Source organism: Bicyclus anynana, chromosome 13 (genome assembly GCF_947172395.1).
Source record: "Bicyclus anynana chromosome 13, ilBicAnyn1.1, whole genome shotgun sequence".
NCBI classification, from domain to species: domain Eukaryota; kingdom Metazoa; phylum Arthropoda; class Insecta; order Lepidoptera; family Nymphalidae; genus Bicyclus; species Bicyclus anynana.
In genome coordinates this window covers 5,420,893-5,437,604 of record NC_069095.1, presented here as the reverse complement: position 1 = coordinate 5,437,604, position 16,712 = coordinate 5,420,893, and the positions used below count along the sequence as shown (strand labels likewise).

Genomic DNA, 16,712 nt, shown 5'->3' with positions numbered 1-16,712 from the left:
GTCCGCGTGAAACCTTACTACTACCCTACCCTACTCCCACTCTACAGCTACCCTACCCTACCCCTACTCTACCCCTACCCTATTCCTACCATACCCCTACCCTACCACGCGATGGAAGCTTAAAAAATGGAGTAAATTCTCCCGTTTTCCCAACATTTCCCTTCACTGCTCTGCTCCTATTGATCGTAGCGTGATGAAAAGTATACTATAACCTGCCCAGGAATATGAAGAATAATTGTACCTAGTTTCGTTAAAATCCGTCGAGTAGTTTTTGTTTCTATAACGAACATACAGACAGACAGACAGACAGACAGACGGACAAAAATTTAACTGATTGCATTTTTGGCATCAGTATCGATCACTAATCACCCCCTGATAGATATTTTTGAAATATATTTCTTGTACAGAATTACCTCTCTACAGATTTATGGATACCTAGTTAGTGAATGACTCAATTGCACTGATACTTGAAATTTTTGTCAACGCCGTAACCACGAAATAATTAGCAAATCATCCTAACTAACGGTTTTTATATGCGAAGTATGAATTAACTCAGTCATAAATGTTATTGATGTTTGCCATGTAGGCTTGTGTAATTATTTGCACTGTTTTGTTTTACATGTCACATTACCGTAAGTGAATAATGTTAATTTTTTTTTCACTAAAAGTTTCGGTAAGGTTTTCATTTCATTTAGCCTCAATTTTAGTTTCGGCTAAAAGTCAGCATAAAATTCGGCGGAGTCTATGACAACCCATTTTACGAATTTTCGCAACAATAACGGACAGTAGGTAGTAGACCGAAATATATCAATTTTAATTAATATAAGTTACGGATTTCTTATAAAATTTAATTTAAAAATCATGTATTTTTCAAATTTTGTGACGTCACAATGTTACTTAATGTCAAACTAATATTTTTTGTTAAACGTTTCGTTTGTAAAGGATTTATTATAGTGATGTCATGAAATAGTTGAAATATAGACCATCATGGCCGACAGGCGTTTTGGCTCGTATTGTCAAAAACATATTTAAAAACTAAAATTGTTATGTTATCACGTTACAAAAAAATAAATTCAATCTAGTAGAACCTTAGTAGAACGATAATAACTAACTAACAACTGTCAACTAGCCTATTCCCTATCAAGTTACGGTTGCGAACAGTGGATCGTATCAATTTGCCAGTCAGTCTGAATTACTAGCTTGCAATAACTCGCCATAAAGGTTCCTATTCAAGGCTCTTCCGAGATCATTGTTCTGCTTCAGATCCGCGATACAATCAGCCAGTGAATCAGATACATTCACTTAGGTAACCGTTGTTTAGCTAACAGAGATGTTATTTTGCGCTAAGTCATATTGTTTATTTAACTTGTGGATCAGGTTGCCATGTTTAAACGTTAATAGAAAGTGAGGATGTCAGATCTCTTTAAAATGAGGCCAAGGTAAGATAGAAAGTTATTTACTATTAGGGTGACGATATTTTGAAAACTCAGGGAAAGAAGGAAAATTCAGGCTATATCTAAAGGTAGTCAGTGAAAGTTAATGAAAAGTTAGTGATGGTTTTATTAGAAGGTAGGAGAAATTAAGATAAACTGTAACTTAAAAATACTAACTTTTTTCTAGAATATTTTCCATATATTTTAAAAATGATGAATTATTTATTATTTTTTTTTATTATTTATTTATTATTAATTAGCACGGATAAATCCAGTTACACTAATTAAAAGAAATGTACATAAAAATTAAAAAGAACAAAACACCACAGTAAAAATAGAGAAAAATAAGAAAAATTAAACATAAAAACTGATGTACAGAAAGCTTATTGACTATCTTAACTAAAATAACAATTACAATAATTATCAAATAAAAAAATATATTTAAATCCTCTCGCAAAATTGCAAGATATCCTTGCACAATTTGGCCCAATTATCTGCAAAAATGTCACAGTCAGGATACTCCGACAACAGGCCACTTAATGCGGTTAGTGTGCGTGGTACTGGGGAATTGGCGCGTGATACTGTCCGAGAAAAAGGAACGACCATCAATTTTCGGCGGCGAGGATTCAGGTTGTTTTTAGGAGCAAATATTCGACACAAGTCATTAAGAAGCTCCGGACAGTCTATTCTGCCCCTAAAAACTTTGCATATAGTAATTAATTGATCGTAAGCTCGCCGCGTCTCCAACGAGTTATAACCTAAGTGACCCAATAGGAACTTTGTGGGGTACAGAAAGGGATAATAACCTTGGAGACGCTTGTACAAATATCTAAGGAAAGCTTTTTGAACTTTCTCCAATACTAACGAATAGGTGCATTCATAGGGATTCCAAATACAGGCGCTAGTTTCCAGTTTACTACGAACTAGAGAATTGTATAAAAGTTTTATTGTGAGACTGATGAATGTTCTTATTCTCCTGTAATTAGTCTGAAAAACTGTTAGGAGTGGTTACGACAACAGTCCAACGGGTGGGGATCGAACCCAAGACCTCACGGTGTTGAGTCCGACTCTTTCACCGTGGAGCTATAGCGGCCTTGAGATTATTTTTGTGCACAATATTGTGTGACCACAAAACTGTTATCTATTTTTAATAGTCTGATTTAAATCTGGTATCTGCACTAATCTTAGAATACGTGACCTCTATTTTGGCGTGACTCAAACAGATAAACAAAAACAATAAAGTAGGTTATACTTATTTATATGTACAGGAGGCGCCCGCGACATTGCGTAGAAAACCTTGACCCTTCTAGCTTTGATAAACAGATTCGTACCGAGTTCCTTCTCTGTGTCTAATTTCCCTCCCTTACATAAAATAAAATTTCAAACAATTCTTTTTTTATTTTTTGTCTTAAAACTAAACTATTGTACAAGTTTCATTTTGCTAGGTTCAGTAAATTCGGCTGTGTACTCAACATACTTAAAGTTAACGTAGTGGCAGTTTCCATATGTTTTAGTTCAGATTTTCTCAAATTTTGATTGGCGGTACGTCTTTGCCGGTAGGGTAACTAACCACGGCTGAAGCCGGCCAGACCTAGCAACCCATCACCACCCATGGCCCTTTCAACCTCTCGGTAATTTGGGCCGAATCGAGAGAGGCCGAACCGGGCAGAACTAAACTAAATAAGAAAACCTCAATCGGACCAGCCGGGAATCGAACTCAGGACCGCTGTCTTGAAAATTCACCGCGCATACCAGTGCGCCAGGGAGTCCGACATTACCTTACCTCATCAACTGATAGACGCCCACTACTGGATATACGCCTCATGCATGGACCTCCAAGCACAACGGTCTCAAGCCGCATCCACCGGCTCCCTGCAATCCGCTTGATAACCTCGGTCCACCTAATGGAGGGTCGACCAACACTGCGCTCTCCGGTGCGGGGTCGCCGTTCCAGCACCTGGAGACCCCAACGTCTATCCGCCCTTCGAACTATGTGGCCTGCCCATTGCCACTTCAGCTTCGCGACTCGCTGTGCTATGTCAGTGACTTTGGTTCGTCTGCGGATCTCCTCATTTCTGATTCGATCACGCAGAGAAACTCCAAACATAGCTCGCTCCATTGCCCGCTGAGTGACTTTGAGCCTTCTAATAAGGCCCATAATAGCGACAATCACCTGGTGCTTATAGTTCTTAAGTTGTTTGAGAGCCATACTAATCCCGTATAGGCTGACGTCCGGGATATCTTCGGTATAGTGTCGAGTCAATTTGGCTCTAGAATCTTTGGCCAAATTCTCAACAGGATTTTGGGTAGAGGTGTATAACTGTCCGTAGAATTTCTCGACCTCACTCAAGATCTCGGGGCTTAGAAATAATGATATTTCTCTGATCGATCTTCAAACGCGTCAACTGTCTTGGTCCAATAGACAGATCTCTCGAGGACACTTTTGAACCTCGATTATTCTCGATTATATCATTGACTCTCGGCATTGAAGCCACGACCGAAGCCTCCCACCAGCCAGACCTGGATTAATTAAGAAAACTTCAATCAAAAGCCGGGGATCGAACCTCCGTGTTAAAAATTCACTGCGCATACCACTGCGCCACAGTTCCGATCCAACATTTCAATCCTCCAAGAACTGGGCATCAAACAGCGTCTTTCTTCCATAGTCCAATGTCGCATACTTACTTTCTTTGGGCATATTACAAGAAAAGATGACACGTCCATAGAGAGACTTGTGGTGCAAGGAAAGGTAGAGGGCACAAGAGCACGTAGCAGGTCACCAATGCGCTGGACTGACCAAGTAAAAACAGCTCTCCATGGATCGCTCCACAAATGTTCTAGGACAGCCACACTACGGGAAGAATGGCGTCGGATAGTGAGGCTTGCCACCGCACCCAAATGACGACCACGACCACTCTGTCAAGAGTGTAACGACAAAGAAGAAGAACCACTGCGTCACGGAGGCCACATATACATGTATGAAATCTTTTTTTCAGGTGGCAAGTCAGATGATATCGTCCACCCGGTCGCCGCGTGGCTTCGCAGTGGCAACACCGTCCGAGGACTCGTTGGAGCCCCCGCCCAGGCCTCCGTTCGCCAGGCGCGGCAGCAAGAGTCTGCCCGCCACGCCCGCGCACTCGCCGCCCACCAGCCCTACGTCGCGTAGGAAGATGAATTACAATCGGTTAGTGATTTTTATGAAGTATTTAAATTATCATCATCATCAACCAAGACCAATTATAGAAGGACCTGTATCGCACTCATAGTCACGAACAAAATTGTCTGTCATTTTCTGAGGAAAATGAGCTTAGATTTGGTATATATCTTATACTAAAGTAGAAGCTTTTGCCCGTTTTTTACACAATTCAATTACACAAAAAGGTATCTTTACGGACCTCTTTAACCGACGAACACGATTACAACTATTTAACATTGATTCTATAGAGACAGTTTTTATAATCGCATTAGATCGTTGATCATATACTTTGACAGAAAAGTAACGTCTAGCGAGGCAGGTCCTATACAATAATTGGTCTGAGTCATCAACACAATACTCTTTTAAGAGCGCGCAGCGCGTCGGTACGATATGGATAAAATTCGAAGCGCAAACGAGACGCCGAATTATGCCTTTCACGTGAGTGAAAAGTACGGAGCAATTGACGCGCGACGCAAATTTTATGACGTGAGCGCCAAAACCATTTTTACCTAATTGCAAGTAAATTAAACAACATAACGAAAAACAAAATGGCCATGTTCAAGATATATACCTAATTTTCTATACAAAACAAAAATTTAAGAAAATAAGTTTGCTTTTCCTGAGATTGAAAGCAAAGTGTGAGCAAAACATGTATTTTTCAAAAAAATAAACTATCGAAAAAAGTTTTACAAATTGTGTATTTTGTATAGACATAACGAAGCTAACACTTTGAAATATCATTTACCCAAATATTAGGCTTCTAACTTTTCCAGAATCTGAGATCCAGAACCATTTGTAACCACCAAATTGCATATTGCACTCTTAATGCGTCTATACTTGTAACGTATAGCCAAGAAGCCAGACTAGTTGAGTTTAATATATCGTAAGATATATTAAACTGTTCATGTAATAATACATATTCTTTTAACACTTACTTCTGACTACATTGTTTGTCACATGGTTATCTTAGGTAGCTTTCTATGACAAGGTCCTGGCTTTTATTTTTTTTTATTTTTCAAGTTTAAGTTAGCCCTTGATTACAATCTCACCTGACGGTAAGCGATGGTACAATCTTAAATTTTATTCTTTACAAGTTAGCCCTTGACTACAGATCTCACCTAATGGTAAAGTGATGATGTAGTCTTAGATGGAAGCGGGCTAACTTGTTAGGAGGAGGATGAAAATCCACACCCCTTATTCCCTTTCTACACGACATCGTACTGGAACGCTGTATCGCTTGGCGGTATGTCTTTGCCGGTAGGCTGAAAGCTGAAGCCTACCAGCAGCCAGACCTGGGTATATTTTTAATTATTCATTATTTTTTCTTTATTACAGGTATTTCACGTCTCCGTTCGAACCTGTAGAGGACGCCAACAGTCGCTCGTGGCTGACAATGGCGCTTCTAGGGTTCAAGAAGGACATGAATGCTTCCACTTCAACACTTGCTGAAGAAGATGCTATTGAAAACAGATTGCATGGTCAGTTGCATTTTGTTTTTTTTTTTAATGAAATAGCTGAAAATCAGCGCCGTATGTTCTTTGTTTATGGGGAGCATATAGCAATATGCTGAGTTAGGACCTTTTTCTAGGTTATGCCACATATCGCAGGGTATTATTCTTAAATAATTGTGATGTGTGGTAAATATATTTTCTTTCTTTCTTTCTTTCAAATTCTCATGTAACAAGAAGAAGAAGAATACTTTATTACACACAAAAATAGAAAATGATTAAAAAAACTTTAAAAATTAATAATTTAAACTCAGCTTGTAAAGGCGGCCTTATTGCTATGGGACGGCAAGGTTTGTGAGGTTATAGAGGGTAATCTCTGTATCTACAGAATCGATTTTGAATTTATTATTTTACCAAAAGCAAGCCACGTTATTTGTGAGTATCAAACGCATATTTTATCACTGTATTCTCACGGGAACGGGAACTACGTGTGAGTTACTCACAAGGCAGTAAAGCCTAAGACAGGTGCGAACCTAGGACCTAATTCAAAGACGGCCAAGCTAATCACTTGACCAACGACGCAAATTCTCTATTAATAATATTTAATGTAATTAATGTTTGTAAATATTATTTTTTACAGGTACTCTAGCAGAATCTGTAGAAAATCTAGGACCGGCACCTAAAGCTGAAGTGAAAGTGCTTTCCAACGAATCCAAGAGCCCCCAGCCGAAGTCCTTCAAAGCCTCCACGTCATCAATCCTCCCCAAGCCTTCAGAACTACGAGAAATGAACTTCTGGTCACCGACTTCAATGTGAAGTAACTAAAATATATCCCTAATATAGTTTGGTTTACATAGTTTTCTCCAAGGATCTACATTTAGTTAGATACCGCATAAAGGTTCATAAAAAAAAACATGTGCGTCTCGGGACGCTTGAGAGAAGTGACAACTTAAACCTGCTGCCGTATGCGTGAAAGAAAGGGAAACCAGACAGAGTGGCTCCGTAACGCGTTACGTTACGAAGCGTTTTACCCTCACATAAGAAGTTTATCACTTTAATGCGGCCAAGTGTATTAGCAGTAAATTTTTGTTTTAGAATTGATATTAACGTGCGCCTTTTTGTTTATTTTAATGACTCGTGACGTCATCATAGCAAACAAAAATACTTGGCTGAATTTCATACTATCGAATGAACTAGCGGCGTCTAACTAAATATAAGGCAGTAGTTTGACCGTTATGGTATTACTTAATAGAGTACAGATTAGCAGAATAATGGCAATATGAGTAGTATAAAGGTCACAGCTCATTAGAGTCGTCCAGCATCCAACCATTACCGTCTCGTGACTCGTTACGTAGTGAGCGTAGAGTCCATAAACATTTAAAGACTCAATAGCTCAATATCAACTGTAAAGGAAACGGATTCAACACTGACGGGTTCTGGATTCGATATCTTCCTTCTGGATTATTGTTTTATTCTAATATAGGTAATATTTAAAAAGATATGGCAGATATTCCTAAAAAAAAATACCAACCGCACGATTCGCATTATGTCTGAATTCTCTGCGTGTGTAAAGTCTGCCAATCCGCATTGGGCCAGCGTGGTGGACTATTGGCCTAACCCCTCCCCTGAGAGGAGACTCGTACTCAGCAGTGAGCCGAATATGGGTTGATAATGATGATTTATTAGCGGTGATGGTTGAATGCTGAGTGGTTATAATGAGCTGTGGTCTTATGCTATATCATTATAAAGCTGTAATAGTGTTTTAACTCTTATTGCGTACTCATGCTAGTTAGGTTGTATGTGTTGTCATGTCCTGAATGTAATGCGACTGATTGTGTTTGTTATAAAGGTCGCTATCTTATATAGAACCGAAATCAAAATTATTATTATTGTAGTATATATAAGTCGGTATTTGAAACGAGCATACATGATAGACTCCGCGCTACGAAAGAAGTCCTGCGGCTAAAACCTTTTTTTTTTATTCTTTAGGAGTTAGCCTTTGACTACAATCTCACCTAATGGTAAGTGATGATGCAGTCTAAGATGGAAGCGGGCTAAATTGTTAGGAGGAGGATGAAAATCACACCCCTTTCGGTTTCTACACGGCATCGTACCGGAACGCTAAATCGCTTGGCGGTAGGGTGGTAACTAGCCACGGCCGAAGTCTCCCATCAGCCAAAAAACCTGACAGCGTCTAAACTAAAAATGACAATAAGACCTCCATTACCAAATAAGAACGAACGCCATTAAGTCATTATAGCTTGGCAACTTCCCACTTCCGATGTTCCGCGCGGGGCGGGGGGCGTGTAGCGATGAATGAAAAACCCACGACTGAAGCACGTCACCTCCCCGCACGCACGATTTCACACCCGCGCAGTCTTTCCCCCTGTCGCCCGCATATCATGGGAGTGTTATCAACGAACTTGCCAGACTAGCGCCGCGTCTACGGGACTTGTTTCGTAGCGCGGAGTATACTTATATCTTTGATCTGGATTTCACTTGCGGCGTAACTATTCGAGTCCGTGGCAAATTCATTATTAAGTCTCAGAAAAAAATGTCATTTAGTCATTTTTTTTTAATGTTAGATTGAGTTGAACTCAAGGCTAGCAGGGTAATTCACTAATTTTGACGTTTGTTAGTTTGTTATTTGTAAGTCTGAGCCCTAAGCCCGCACATCTGTATTGAAACAGTGTGGTGGGTATATGCTCTATATCCCCTCTCCTATAAGGAGGAAATCACTGTAGTGGGCCGTTAAAATAGGCTGATAATCATGATTTATTAAATAGATTATTTGTGACGTCATCCCAGAATTTAATATCGCGCCATGTTGACAGTGACTGATGAATATCTTTCACGTGATATTACGAACGTTTATTTATATTTTATTTGCGAATGTTATTGTGACGTTTATTTTACAAATGTAATGGTTTAGCCCTCTCTGTGTTGACGTAAGACAGCCGTGTCTAATCGGCAATGGCGTCCTTTTTTGACAAAATGATCAAAAATTATTAATTTTTATCTAAACATAAACACCAACTCCTAACAGTTATGCCAAAATTGTTCACAAAGAACTTAAATAATGTGAAAAATTAATGATAAATATCAATCACAGTCAGTATTTTCAAAATTTAACTTAAATCTTTTTTGTGACTTCTATATTCATATGCTCGTATGTAACTATGTATATTACATGAGTCAATATGTCGATATATCTTAATACATTACTAATTTACAGAGAATGGACGATCAATCTAAACAAATTATCTACCTGACAAATATATCCTATAAATACTCCTTATAATGATAGTCATAGGAGCTTAATTTACATACACATTATGTATTCACAAAATAGTCGATGACGATCTAGTGATTTTAAGCAATATTCCACTAAGGATAAGGTTCACAATTCATTTAAGATTGTAAATCACCGTTCATATCATAAATTATTTTTAAAGTACGAAAATATAATTGTCAAACATTATTATCACTTTGATATAAATGACAGTATAAGGTTATTGCACACTGCAATATAACAGTATGTATCTATCAATAATTAACATTTGTATAAGGTTGAATGGATCATTTGTATGATGCTGTCTTGTATGAAAACTTATTATTAAAATAACTCCACTCGGGTTTTCGAAACTTTGTTATCTTCGTAGATTATGTACTATATACCCTATAAATGTGGTTGTAGGGTAATAACATAGTATTGATCAATTTGTTTCAAATAATATTTTAGTGATATTATAGAAATACAATGTGTTTGCGAAAGTATTTGAATGAATTATATATTTGTCTGATTTGAAATGCCGCCTTTTAACATAACTTCAGAATTATCTTAATGACAAAGAACTCATCTAATTTTGTTTTAAATTAAAGGATGGAAAGTATTTGTAATACTATTAGAAATTCAAAAATTGTGAATTTATATTAAAAATTATATTATCATGAAATTGCTCTATTTTTGTATGTGTTGAAGCTATTTTCATATTGTACATGTAGTTTTAAAATTTCTCTAAAGTTACCTACGTATGGTGTTAAGTTGCACACTGCAATGAGCCCACAAGAGCTGTGGATTACAAAATATTTCTTCCTAATGGTCTTGCGGTAGTGTGCAATCAACTTTTTTATGTAAAGTGAATTTTCGATTTTATTTATTTATTTATAATTTATAATGACTTAATACTGCATGTCATATAGAATATGGATAATTTTATTTAATGATATTATGTATTGTGATACTTATGTATTGTTGAATATCACGAGCAGATGTGATTCCATAAATGGTAATAGTCTAATAGCAGTTTCTTCAAAATCTGTAAAACTTAAAACTTTAGTATTTTAAGTAAATAAAATAAATTAATCTCTCTCACCAATAACAAAGGTTTTATTTATAATACTTACGTAATCCATCAATACCTTCATAATCATAAGGTACACGGATTATGATACATTGAACAAAAAATACTTACGTAATCCATCAATACCTTCATAATCATAAGGTACACGGATTATGATACATTGAACAAAAACAATTTTAATCAACTTCCAAAAAAATCTTTTTTAATATATAAGTAGTTAATACAATAGGTTTATGTAGTCAATTTAAGTAGTTAGTTTCAATATTATTTTAAAATATACTTGTATATGTATAGACAATATGTGATGTGATATATAGATATGACCTCTGCCTCCAATTCCGGAGGGTGTGGGTTCGAATCCGTTCCGGGGCATGCACCTCCAACTTTTCAGATGTGTGCATTTTAAGAAATTAAATATCACGTGTCTCAAACGGTTAAGGAAAAACATTGCGAGGAAACCTGCATACCAGAGAATTTTCTTAATTTGCGTATGTGAAGTCTGCCAATCCGCATCCAGCGTGGTGGACTATTGGTCTAACCCCTCCCATTCATAGGGTTGTATTAAAAATTTCCAAAACTGATGAATTAGCTTCTTTGATTTTTTTCATTGAATGTGAAAACATGTCAAAATAAAAGTTTTAATATTTAGTTAGAAGAAGAGAATTTTAATAATATTTGCGATACTTTCTCCTAATTCTGACTATTTCCTTTTAGTCTATTCCAGTTAGTTTTATAGAATAGTTGCATAAAACTAAGCCTGTCGTGATAGGCTCGCCTCTTGACTGAAAGTTCAGAGTCTATGTCCATGTAAGAGTAGACATCTTTGGTGACTGGGGGCCATTTCACTGGGATCAGATCTGATGTCTCCGGTGTTGGATCTCTGGAAGGGTAAAAGACTGACTTAAAAAAGAAAGAAAGAAAGAAAAATGCGTTTATTTTGAAATTATGCCACACATCACAATATCTCCAATACAGCAGGACAATACCCTGCGATGGGTATAACCCAGAAATTAACCCCAGCTCAGCATAATGTACCTACGTGACCATATGAATTAGCATTAAATCAGAAGGGGTGAAACAGGACTTGAAAATTTGTATGGAAAGTCCTTCATTTGTCAAGTTACATTTGTAAATTTTTTTTGGACCTTTGGACGAACATTGAAGGACTTTCCAAAAAAATACTAAAAATAATAATAGATAGAAGGGTGTGAAAGCTTACATCGATTTCCATGAACGAAGTCGCGGGCGTCCGCTAGTTTATAATTAAGCAATATGCGCTAAATATTGCACCGCTCTGAATTTACTTACCATCAGGTGAGACTGTAGTCAAGGACTAACTTGTAAATAATAAAAAAATGCACCGCTCTGAATTTACTTACCATCAGGTGAGACTGTAGTCAAGGACTAACTTGTAAATAATAAAAAAAAGACTAGAAGTTTGGCGTGAATTATTTTATCAAAAATTACAATAACGTACCTATAAATACGTTATTGTAATGATTGGACGTATTGTTTCTCTATTACAGGTGGTATAAACATTCATTATTTATGTTATTGTAGAGGGGAGGTATCAGTGTTGGTATAAATAAGAGGGTATTTGATGACTTGAGCTCAGTTGATTGTTTGGCAGCGTAGACACCGTCACCTATGTCCAGCAATGGACGTCCATCGGCTAATAATGATGATGATAATGATGAGATTAATGTAAAGTGCTATCAAAAAAGTTATCTTAAAATTTCGACTGTATGCTTACCCGTATTTAACGAAATTTGCCCAAAGTGTGGTGATCTGATCAATCATTCTTTGATCTTCATCGGAATGCGACTTGTAGAATGACAGATCAAATAAATAACCAAGTTCGTCAGCATGGGCCGCGCCAACTTCAGTCACATTGTTTCTGTTTTTAAAGAAATTCCTTCCTCCACTATATGAGAACATGTATTGGTAAACCTCTTGAACCCCCTTTTCGAGGTAGTTTGTTACAGCCCACTGCATCGGGTAGTTAAAAAACCAATCCGATTCAAATTCCATTATCTTCCACCGTAATAATTCCGTCACTTCTTCGTCACCTTTTGAAAGAGAAAATCATAGATTTACGATTCGGTAGGTACAAGGAGAAAATGTATAGGTAGCTTTATCAGCAATTTGAGGGTAGTTGTGAGAAACTACCTTAACGCTAAAATGCGAGCGATCGGTCGGCAATTGATACCCGTTATCACGACATGGGTGGGGTTTTTTGAAATTTTGAAAAGTTTGTGGCACCATTGGTACCTATGTAGGTACGTATGCTAGCAGTGCACATTCTTAGTAATTCGGCCACACACTAAATCTAAGAGCCTGCATAGACAAGTACCTACAGAAATAATGTAGTTGTGCCTTAAACCTGTTTAATAAAAACGAATAGGTAGGTATATTACAGAAACTGTACGAGAAGATATCTACGATTCGATTGGTGATTTATTTTTTGATTACTTTATTACTCATTCTTTATACAGGGTGATTCGGACTTTAGTACCGATATTTTTTTTCGTGGTTCAGTATCATTAATAGAACATAAATCTACAAACAGTTCGATACATTTTATGTAATTTTTTTTTCAATTTATGTCTCAGAAATAACAAAATAATGGACACATTACCAAACAAACTGCGCAACTGCTGGCGGCACTTTGTAAGACGCCGACAAAGAAATACCGGCCGTAGGCATATCGCTTCGGCTTCGACTGACGGGGGTGGCAGAGGTGAGGGGATCGAAAAATTCCTGAGGACGCCTACCGAATTGCCGATGGGCGACCAGTGACAGACAATCAGCCGTCGCGTGCGCATTTAAGTTACCTAATTAATAAATCGCATGTGCATGTCACTATGTCGGGATTTTCAAATCGCGACTATTACGAAATGGTGCGAGTGTATTTGTTTAGCAATGAACGCCTTCGTGCAGCTCGCACAATGTGCGAACGAGTGAGTGTTCCTAGGCTAGAAAGGCTAGGAATCCTGAACCCCGCAGTGCCTAATGTGAGGAACAAGTGTTTTAAATAAACAATAAATGACAATTTTATTAAAACGTGCTCGGTTGTGCTTTGAAAGGAATGGACTTCATTTCGAACAATTGTTAAATTACAGTGATTAAAATTTTCAAATTAAAAAAAACAAACTTACTAAGTAGATATCATTGATTAATGTAAATAAGCTAAATTACAATTTTTTAAATACGCCTTTCATGCAAAAGTTTGCGTAATAATAATCATCATTTGTAAGTTTGTATTTCATTATTTCAATCGAAAGTTCATAGTTTTTATTATTATTATTACGCATGCACTTCAGGCATTATTGATGGTCCTAAGCCCAATAAAGTATGAAAGGAATATCAGTTTTCAGCTCAAAAGTGACGACCTTTAATTATTATAAAAATAATAGGTATGAAACAAAAATAAAATAAACACACAATGGTCAACGGCCCTCGGCGCGGGCGCTCGCTAACCTACCTACCAGCTGATTTTGTAGTTGCCTATTACCTAGTACAGCGATAGGGTGACCCTCAAATTCTGTTTAAACGTAAATAACTTTAGCTAACGATAACTTTGTTATTTTTGAGTTAAAAAAAAAAAGAAAAAATACGTGTTCATTAAATTTTGTTTATGTACAAAATATGAAAATATCGGTACTAAAAAAATTTCTTCCTGTATAGGTAAATACTTGATAAGAATTCTTACCTATGTAAAAACGGCGAACAATATCTTCCATTACCTGAAAATCTTCGTCAACATTAAAACCCATTGCCAAAAGTTGAAAAATATTTAAATTTTTAAAGGCATCCGCCGATCTCGTTGCTGCTTGAACCAATTGCTCTTTATTATTAAAACCTGCTAAAACTTTCGTGTTTTTCGCTTTTGGTATATCGGCATGTAACGGATGTACTGAAATTAAGCTTTCTACGCCATCAAATCTTTTTTCCACACACGTTACAAACAACAGCGATAAATCAATAGATGCTGCTATAATAGCTTTTGGATCTATTTTTGCTAAAAATTTCAATGCATCAGATAAATCTGTTGTTTTATAGCCCAATTTTTCAGCGATTTTAAGAGGCGCCGTTTTATCAGAAAAGGGTTCAGCTAATGGACTCAAAGCGGAGGTGCTTTGCATTATAATTTGGTTAAACAATTTTTCCTGCTCCGACATAAGGTGTAATTCAACTGAGACACTGCCAGCGCTTTCTCCCATTATAGTAATTTTATTAACGTCACCTCCAAACGCATCAATATTATCCTTAATCCATCGTAACGCTAACAATTGATCTTTCAATCCCTGGTTTCCTGGAACTTCAGGTGTGTCTAGACACATAAACCCATAAGGACCAAGTCTGTAGTTTATGGAGACTAAAATTATATCGTGTCTGACTAAAAATTGAGGTCCGTAAAGGAATCTTCCCGCAAATCCAACATTGAAACCTCCACCGTAAATCCAGGCTAAAACGGGGACTTTGTTTTTGGGAGAAGCTTTGTTTGGTACATAAATATGTAAATGAAGGCAATCGAGTGTTCCCGTAATCGTTCTATTAAATTCTTCCCTTTGAGGACAAATTGCGGAGTCGTCGTACGCGTTGAAGACTTGTTCGAACTTAGGATGCGGAAGGGCAGGCTGAAAAGATTTAAAGTATACGAGTAGCTATCTCCACAAAGCCTAATTATTTCATCGTAGGTATTTTAAAATTAAATTGTGTGAAAAGTCGGCGAGTAACATAATAAATAACAGTAGGATAGTTAAATTAGTATAAACAATCAACTACGAAAAATAATGTAGTGTTATCAACGCTTTGCAACGACTTGCGGTATGGACGGCTTCAGTGTGCTCGTGGCGCTCGAGCCGTCCACATCTCTTGTTGTGTAATTCTTTATGGGTTACTTGGAATAGGCGGGGAGAGTGACTTGAGTGGAAGAGGCAAGTGTTTGTTAACAGTCAAAGTATCCTTATACCCTACACACATCGTTCACAAGTGCGTGACTCCACTCAAGGTCATTCTCTGCCATTTAGGGTTTATTGGTAACATTCTTAGTGGGAATTGTTAGACCTGACAGACTTTCATTTAATAATTGTGTTTTGCAAACAACTGTTTCTGATGTGAAACCCCTTATACTCCGACAGTAGTATTAATTATTATTACTGTTGGATTGGTATAGTGGTTGTTTGTTCGGCTACTACGGCGAGGTCCAGGATCAAGCCATCGAGAAATTTCATGTTGTGAAATATGAAATTAATTTTCTTAATGGCCTAATCCTATTAGGTATTATAGGTATTATCTGGATTAAGAAATTAGGTATTATCTGAATTAAGAATTAAGCATGCTTACTCCAAATGGATTATCCTCTTGAACTTTTCCAAACGGTATTCCCAAAAACATAGAATAGTCTCCATCATCGGCTTGCAGTCCACGAATAAGACCCTGGTTCGTCTGCACCAAAGGGCCTACGTTTCCCTGGACATTGTAAAAGCTAAGGGCGGAAAGAAATAGAAGTAACACTACCATCTTATTGCCTTTATCGATGCACAATAAGTCAAAAATTACATATTCTTCATTAAATTGTAGATAATACGTAGGTACTTAACTATCACTATCATATTATCGGAAAATCTCATCAAAATATGTACGCATGTAGACGTATTTATCTTATGATCAATAAAATATGCTGACTAATGCTATTTACATTAAACGATTTCCCTTGCCTCCTTATTGTAAGTACAATTCCTTTTTTTTCAATTAAGGAGACATTTATTAGGTAGTATTTACATCTCATAAATTATTACATTTCATTATTCTAATCGGAATTAGGTATATCATTAAGGTGGCCAAGGAGTTTACCATTAATATTAACTACCTACCTAGTACTTACCAACTTATCCAAACTTTATTTTTTTATTTATTTTGTACTAATATTAGTAACACACAAAAGTAAAAAGAAAAACAGTGGACAAGGAAACACTTATCTCTATAAGAGATCTCTGCCAGTGACCCTTGGCAGTGGGAGAGATTTTAAACAAAAGAAATGGATAGGTACAACAGTAAAAAAGTGAGAAAACATATTATACTTAATACATAAATAATAAAAGTAAATAATATTAAATACATTAAAAATAACACTAATAAATAAATTGAAATAAATATATAAATTATAACAGTACATATCAATACTATATATATATATATATATATATATATATATATATATATATAATAACTAAATAAATACATATATACATAACTTTAGTAGTTT

The 16,712-nt window shown here is 36.5% G+C and overlaps 2 protein-coding genes across 5 annotated transcripts in view; one reads left to right on the top strand and one right to left on the bottom strand.

Moving 5' to 3' along the window:
- LOC112046194 (uncharacterized) overlaps nucleotides 1-10,463 on the top strand; it is a 33,758-nt gene extending 23,295 nt beyond the window's left edge. For all 4 annotated transcript variants that reach the window (XM_024082748.2, XM_024082774.2, XM_024082756.2 and 1 more), the window contains 3 exons: nucleotides 4,430-4,617; nucleotides 5,965-6,107; nucleotides 6,718-10,463. In XM_024082748.2, coding sequence (XP_023938516.1) covers nucleotides 4,430-4,617; nucleotides 5,965-6,107; nucleotides 6,718-6,893 — 507 coding nt within the window. In that variant the 3' untranslated portion in view covers nucleotides 6,894-10,463. The remainder of the gene's footprint in view (nucleotides 1-4,429; nucleotides 4,618-5,964; nucleotides 6,108-6,717) is intronic.
- On the bottom strand, nucleotides 10,054-16,507 carry LOC112046520 (juvenile hormone esterase). The gene is made up of 4 exons (XM_024083174.2): nucleotides 15,791-16,507; nucleotides 14,154-15,081; nucleotides 12,195-12,510; nucleotides 10,054-11,321 (listed from the first exon to the last, which is right to left on the bottom strand). Exons 1-4 carry the CDS (start codon nucleotides 15,965-15,967, stop codon nucleotides 11,132-11,134), a joined length of 1,611 nt encoding a protein of 536 aa, XP_023938942.1. The 5' UTR covers nucleotides 15,968-16,507; the 3' UTR covers nucleotides 10,054-11,131.
- Between the last annotated feature and the right edge of the window lie 205 nt (nucleotides 16,508-16,712).

Excerpts from the sequence above, each read along its gene's own strand:
- LOC112046520 (XM_024083174.2), bottom strand. The coding sequence starts at position 15,967 with ATGGTAGTGTTACTTCTATTTCTTTCCGCCCTTAGCTTTTACAATGTC. Across the intron at positions 12,511-14,153 it reads TGTTCGCCGTTTTTACATAG|GTGACGAAGAAGTGACGGAA; the intron begins GTAAGAATTCTT and ends CTCTTTCAAAAG. Across the intron at positions 11,322-12,194 it reads GCAAATTTCGTTAAATACGG|AGATCCAACACCGGAGACAT; the intron begins GTAAGCATACAG and ends TTACCCTTCCAG.